A 7,229-nucleotide genomic window follows, 5' to 3' on the forward strand; every position below is an offset into this window, starting at 1 on the left:
CATAAACTCTAGATTAACTAGTCAGATCCAAGCCAGTCGGAGACAGACACACCATGTTTTGTCCATAGAGATCATGAATTATTCAGTCTTACAGCACCTTCCATGCACCAGTCATATCTAGTTCCCTTTTACTTTTGTTTTATTAAACAATTACAAAACAGTTTACATAACAGTTTACAAAAAACAGTTAACATTTACAGCTGTATACAAAGAAACCGCAATTTTACAGGGAAAGGAGCAGCAAAGCCAGGCCCCAAACCCTACTAGTTCCCTTTTATATCTGTCCATTTGATAAATTAATCAATTAACTCAATCATCTGTTTAACTACTGCCATAATAACAGCAGTGAGTATCCAAATCCCATTTAAAAGCACTGTAATTTCCTCAGTCTAGATCTGGACTCCTAACTGCAGATACAATCCCATGAAAGGGCAGATTCAGTCTACAGTTGTGCTGATCTATCCTATTACTCTAAAAGTCATCTTGCAAACTCGAATATCTTTGTAATCTGCCTACCTACATATGCACCATTTGAAGCTTGGTTAAACGCTTCAAAAATTATTTTTGTTTATCTATTGATGTGTCATTTCAAATGTGCTACCATCCGAGTATTTTTCCAAAGCCATTTCTCACTTCTCTTTTTCCTCTGTCTGAAAAGTAGATTCACATTCCTGTCCTCTGTATTTGAAAAATAATTCCACATTCTTGCAATCCCTGAGTGCCACAGAAGATAAGGTCCTCTTTCTTCTCAGCTGTGTGCCTCAGAATAAATGCCATTTTCTCTCTCTTCTGGAAAAGAGGTTCCATCTTTCTGTCTTCCATTTGTGCATTCAAAGCTAAGTTCCACCTTCCTGACTTCCTGAAAAGCAGTTCCACATTCTTTTCTCTTGTGTGCAACAAAAGGTAAGCTCCAACTTCTTGACTTCTTTTATGTTCTTCATTGAGGAATATGAGGTACCCTTGATAGTCATTCTTCTGTGTTGCTTGTGCCTAAACTTGATGACTTCGAACTTTTGAGGTGAATTTGGATTCTACCTCACTGAGAAAAGAATATACAAGGTAATCAGAGAGTTAGGCAGGATGGACAGTAAGAGCCTTTTTCCTCAGATGGCGATGGCTAGCACAAGGAGACATAGCGTTAAATTGAGGGGTGATAGATATAGGACAGGTGTCAGAGATAGTTTCTTTACTCAGAGAGTAGTAGGGGCATGGAACCCCCTGCCTACAACAGTAGTACACTCGCCAACCTTAAGGGAATTTAGATGGTCATTGGATGAAAATGGAATTGTGTAGGTTAGATGGGCTTCAGGTTAGTTCCACAGTCAGGTCGAAGGGCCTGTACTGTGCTGTAATGTTCTATGTTCTAATTCCCTTTTACTTGAATGGACTTGATGAATGGCAAATGGAATTCAATCCAGATAAATGTGAGATAATGCACTTGGGCAGGACAACCAAGGCAGGGGATACATATTGAATGTAGGACCCTGGGAAGCACTGAGGATTAGAAGGACATTGGAGTGCACATACACCAGTCCCTGAAGGTAACGGGACACATAAAGTGGCCAGGAAGGCATCAGGGATACTTGTTTGTGTTGGCGGAGGCATATACTTTAAGAGCAGGGAGGTGATGCTAGAGCTGTATAAAATGTTGGTTAGGCCACAGCTACAGTTTTGTGTGCAGTTCTGGAATCTACATTATAGGAGAGATGTGATGGTACTGGGGAGGATGCAGAGAGAGAATTACTAGGATGTTGCCTGGGCTGGAGTGTTTCAATTATGAAGAGAGATTTGACAGACTGGAGTTGTACGGGAATATGGTGGGGGACATGATTGAGATAAAAAAAATTAGGGAGTTAGATTTAAATAAGGGGGAGGAGGAAGACAAATTAACTCCAGAGGGTGGTGGGCATCTCCAGCTCACTGTCAATGAGGCGGAAACCCTCAGAAGGATGTAGATATACACTTGTGGAGGCAAAATATACAAGGCTATGTGCCAAGTGCTGAAAATGGGATTAAAATCGCTGGTTGTTTTTTTACTGGTGCAGATGTGATGGGCTGAAGGGCCTTTTGCTATGCTGCAGACCTCTATGACCTGGTACATAGATCTTTTTAGATCCTCTGGTACAGACTGCATAGAAGGAATTTCTCTGCTTAATTTTCCTACTATGTACAGAAAGTCGATTTATTTAAACTTTCGAATGTCTTCTTTGATTAATAGCAAAAACATGTTTGAAACAATAGTGACACCTTCCTGTCCTTAATGAATGAATTAGTTCTCGAAATGGAGAATTATCTAAAATGAACATCCTTGGCATACCCTGAGGAAAGATCTGATGGTTCCATCCTTGTGAGTTGAGTCCTGCCATTCCCAACTATTGTAGGATTCCTTAATAGAACATAAACAGCAGATCACCATCATTCCATGTATGCATAGTAGCTGTTCAATTTGCTGATAGGTTCATCGCAAAGAACTATTGTTCCTTATCACAGCTTATTTAAAAATGTATTTTCAAATTCTAGAAGTTTAATCATGGCATGGACGCTTGAGCATATTCCCTTCATCCTCCCAATCATTATTGTATGAATTATTGATCATTCTTTGTTTGAAGACCAGATAATTTCACACATTTCTAACATCGCTCTACTGTGGTTCATTGTTAATTGGCAGAATCATTCTTTGCTAGTGCAATGGGTAAACCAACCTGTGGATTTTGGAAATATTAAATTACATTTAGCAGTTTGTTTCATTTTTAAATTTGGAAATTGATTGTTGTTCTAGGTTTCTTTTGATTTTGCGCTCCCCTCTCTTGTAACAGCTCATCAAACACAAATTGAAATGACCAGAGTGGAGGACGTAACATCATTCAGTGCTCCCGAGTCGGGTATCGTTGCAACACCAATTTATGAGGAGAATGAAGAGGCTGAAGTTGAAGAGCTTTCAAACCGATTCCGGTTCACAGGTACCATTGCAGAGCGGATCCTATTCTGTGGAATTGAGCTCCACTGGGAGGGCAGGAATGAATTTTGATCCGTGAGACAGAGTCCAGGGATGTTTAGGAAAAGGCTGATATTGTCTATTCAGATAATACTTCATGTTTCTCCTGTTGGTAAAGTATAACTTTACGTATATATCCCAGATCAATCTAATCCCATTTGTCTTCATTTACAGCTGAAGTTGTCCTTGAAAATGAAACAAATATGTAAAACAAAAGCTAATACAAATTAATCTAGTGCCAGCTTTTTACAATGTTTGTAGTATCTCATTGACTTTGCCATTTTTCTTGGCTCTTAGCTTGAAAAGCGAAAGTGAGGACTGCAGATGCTGGAGATTAGAGTCATGAGTGTGGCGTTGGAAAAGTGCAGCAGGTCAGGCAGCATCCGAGGAGCAGGACAGTCAATGTTTCGGACAAAAGCCCTTCATCAGGAGTTCCTGGTGAAGGGCTTTTGCCTGAAATGCCAATTCTCTTGCTCCTCGGATGCTGCCTGACATGCTGTGCTTTTCCAGCATCACACTCTCAACCCTTACTTTGAAAGGCCTTTCTCTCAATTTAACTGTAGCTGATTAGCAGTAATAAGAATATTTCTTTTGAGTCTAAAACACAATATTGATCTTTATTGATGTTGTTGAAAGTTAGAGACCATTTGGGTTACAAGAGAAGCTACAGCTGCGGTGTAATTCTATGGGATATTATCATTGCTGCTGGATGTGACAACTGTTTACATATATGTGAGGTGGCTCCCTAGGGAGAAAAGAAGGTGCCCCAGTACCTATAACATGCTTGTTCGAAATGCTGTCCCAGCATCTGGGTCTGATTAAGAAAGATTGGGCAGTTAGTGGTTCTGCCTGAGAAGAATGAGATGGTTAGAGATTGATGACCGGGAATGTGCAATTCTAAGTGAGTTTTCAGAGAATTTTCAGATAGTTGTAGGAGGAGGGCTCGGTGTACTGCGAAGCAGGGGAAAATGAATGACCGATAGGGATTATCTATGGCTCTGAATGGAGGGGGAAGCTGTGAATGGTTCAGATTTGTGCAGAGCATAAGGGCTTCTCACTGAATACAAAGGGGTGATGTATTGCTGTGATCAGAGGAGGAGCTAGTTTATTTACTTATTGGGCACTGTGCATGTGTACTATGGAACAGTTGGCAGGAGTGGAAATCAAGACGCAGCTTTGAAATGGGAGGCAAAGTAAATGGTTTAATTAGGGAGTGGGGTGAATAGTCCAGCAGGGTACGATGGTGATGTTTATACTGAGTCATGATTTAAATAGAAATATTTGGACAAAGGAGGAAAAGGAAATATATTGATATGTAAGAGTTTTGTGCATTTTATTAGTTTGCCTATAACCTATCAAGACCCTTTGGTTTAATTTCAATTCTCTGTTTCCATTCTTTTCTGTATAGACAAGACTGTGCTTGAGTTTCCAGAAGAACCTCCAATTCAGTATGGAAACCCAGTGCCAGAATGGAATGTGCCAAGCTATAGTGAGGAACCTGGTCTTGTAGATATAGACACACCAAACCCTGTCTGGCCTGAGGCCCCCAACTTCCTACACACTGAAGATTCAGTACAGAGTGAGCAGGCAGGCTTCATAAGTACTGGGGAACAACCACAACAGCAACAACAACAACACCTTGTGGACATTGGGAGTCAAGAAACGAATGAGAGTTTTCCACAAGTAAATGAGAATTTACTGGACCTTTGGGAGGCCAATGGAATAGACCAGCTGCCCTCAATGTCACACAGTGAGCTGGCAGAGAAGCCATTGGTCTACACCAGTACTGAGGAAACTGAACTGATTTTAAATGTGCAAAGCCCACCATTGGATAAGACTGTGTCAACAAATGCAGACATCGAAGCAAATAGCCAACTGCTCGTGAACTTCCAGGAATCGTCCGCAGAGCAAGCTGCAGAGTTGGAGCCGGCTGAGCTGGATCAACAGCAGGCCCCGAGCTGTGGGGAAGCTGCGGAAGAGAATTTGCTGTGTTTCGATGGTAATGAAGGTCTTCCAGCACCACCTCCGGACTGTCTGGATTCACAGCAGTGGGAGAACCTGCCGAGTCTCATCGAACTGGAAGGCTCACAGCAGATGAGTGAAGACTACTGCTTTGGAATACAGGAGCTGCCCAAACCTCAAGATGCCCAGGTAGGGATGGGACAAAGTGGGCAAGGCAGGCACAGGATGGGGATTTGGGGGCACAGTCTGTAGCTGAAAAGCAGGAGACATTTTGCATTGATTTAAAACTGCAGCGACTGGCATAGAGTTAACTCCTTATGGTTAGCTCAAAGAGTTTCATTCAAATTGGCCATTGGATGGAAATTCCCCCCTCCCTGTGGTGGGGTGGAGGGGGCAACAGGGGGTAAATAATTGGAAGACTTCTCACTGGAGGAAACTCACCCCCTTCCCTCCAACGTTGCAGTTAAGTGCCAGGCGAGGTGGGGACTTCCCTGGTTCACCAGCAATTAAGGCTCTTGATCAGTCAATTAAGGTCCAATTATCAATCTGTCTTGGTGGGTGAGGACTGTGACCAGTAGGAAAGTAAGGTGGCCTGCCTCTGGTTGGGGTGGGGAAGGATGCCTCAATTTCCCAAATTTGGAATCCACAATCCTCTTCCCATGGCCTCTAATACTCTTGGTCCCCTCTTCCCGTAACCACCAATACTCCCTTAGTCCCCTCTCCCTGTAACCACCAATACTCCCTCAGTCCCCTCTCCCCGTAACCACCAACACTCCCTCAGTCCCCTCTGCCCATAGCCACCATGCCATGAGAAGAAGAATAATAGAGGCCTTACCTTCTCATCACTGGATCCCCTCAAGAGTAGACTCAACTGTCAGTCATTAGGACCCAAAAATCACTAACCTCTCTGATGGACAAGCCACTCCTGACAGCTGGACACACCACTGTCAAAGTGCCTGATGTGTTGGAAAACTCACCGACATACTGCCTATCAGCTCTTACTGTAGTTTAATTCATTCATGAGATGCAGCCTGGCCAGTATTTATTGCCCACACATAACTGCTCAGAGGGTTTTGAGTCAACCCCATTGCTGTGGGTCTGGAGTTCCATGGAGGCCAGACCAGGTAAAGATGGCAGTTTCCTTCCCGAAAGGACATTAGTGAACTAGATAAGATTTTTTGTTTTGAGGATCAGTATCAGTTTCATGGTTGTCATTGGACTCTTAATCCCAGGTTATTTTTAATTCAACTTCCACCATCTGCCGTAGTGAGGTAAGAACCGGGTCTCCTGAACATTACCTGGGTCTCTGGATTAATATTTTAGTGATGATACCACTAAGCCAATGGTCCCTCTACTGAACCAATGAGGGCAACACTTTATTGCCAACCAACCCAGTCACCTTCATGATGAGTCAAAATCCAGGGAAATCCCAGCTGTAACGTAAAGTAAAATTACTAGCACAGAACCTGACACAATAAACAGACAGGTCTCAGATGGCTCGGTTCATTCTGCAGGACAGATCACATGTCTGTGAAGAAAATCTCTTATCAAAAGCAGAACCTCATTTAATCAGCCCTCCTGTCCTTTTGATTGGTTTGATTCTAGCCAAGCTGATTACAGCAAGGGTACTAACTGAAATACATAAAAAAAATTCAAACCAGTTCTAATCGGATGGGAGAAGACAACATGGGATTATTTACAACTTCCCCAGAAGGTCATACCAGACTTGATACGTTAACTTTGTTTCTCTCTCAGCAGCTCTGGCAGCATCTGCAGAGTTTCTGCAGCATTCTCAGTGTTTGTTTCAGATTTCCAGTATCTTCAGGATTTTGCCATCATTTAACCACGCTGGCAGTTAGTTAGGTGTCAGTGGTATGGGAAACAAATAAGCATCATGCAGTTGCAGTAGGGTATATTATCCTAAAAATCAAACCCCTTCTGACGCAGAGGAAACTCTACTTTTAGTTTGAACATGTCTGAATGGCAGGTGCCTGGTACTGGCACATAGTGTCTGTCTGCTGCTGACAGTCACATCATTCACTTTGAATAAAAGCAAATTACTACAAATGTAGGAATCTGAAACCAAAAAAGAGAAAATGCTGGAAAATCTCAGCAGGTTTGACAGCATCTGTAAGGAGAGAAAAGAGCTGACGTTTCGAGTCTAACTGACCCTTTGTCAAAGCTAAAACAAAGGGAGAAATAGGGAGGTATTTATACTAGGCTGAGAGAAGGTGAGTCATGGCTACAGAAGCAAAGGTAGCAATAGCGAGGT

The 7,229-nt window shown here is 42.5% G+C and overlaps 1 protein-coding gene across 4 annotated transcripts in view; it reads left to right on the top strand.

Moving 5' to 3' along the window:
• Positions 1-7,229, top strand: part of LOC122556823 (drebrin-like) — a 213,175-nt gene that overhangs the window by 192,964 nt on the left and 12,982 nt on the right. For all 4 annotated transcript variants that reach the window (XM_043704031.1, XM_043704034.1, XM_043704032.1 and 1 more), the window contains 2 exons: positions 2,817-2,960; positions 4,404-5,146. In XM_043704031.1, coding sequence (XP_043559966.1) covers positions 2,817-2,960; positions 4,404-5,146 — 887 coding nt within the window. The remainder of the gene's footprint in view (positions 1-2,816; positions 2,961-4,403; positions 5,147-7,229) is intronic.

Source organism: Chiloscyllium plagiosum, chromosome 14 (genome assembly GCF_004010195.1).
Source record: "Chiloscyllium plagiosum isolate BGI_BamShark_2017 chromosome 14, ASM401019v2, whole genome shotgun sequence".
NCBI classification, from domain to species: domain Eukaryota; kingdom Metazoa; phylum Chordata; class Chondrichthyes; order Orectolobiformes; family Hemiscylliidae; genus Chiloscyllium; species Chiloscyllium plagiosum.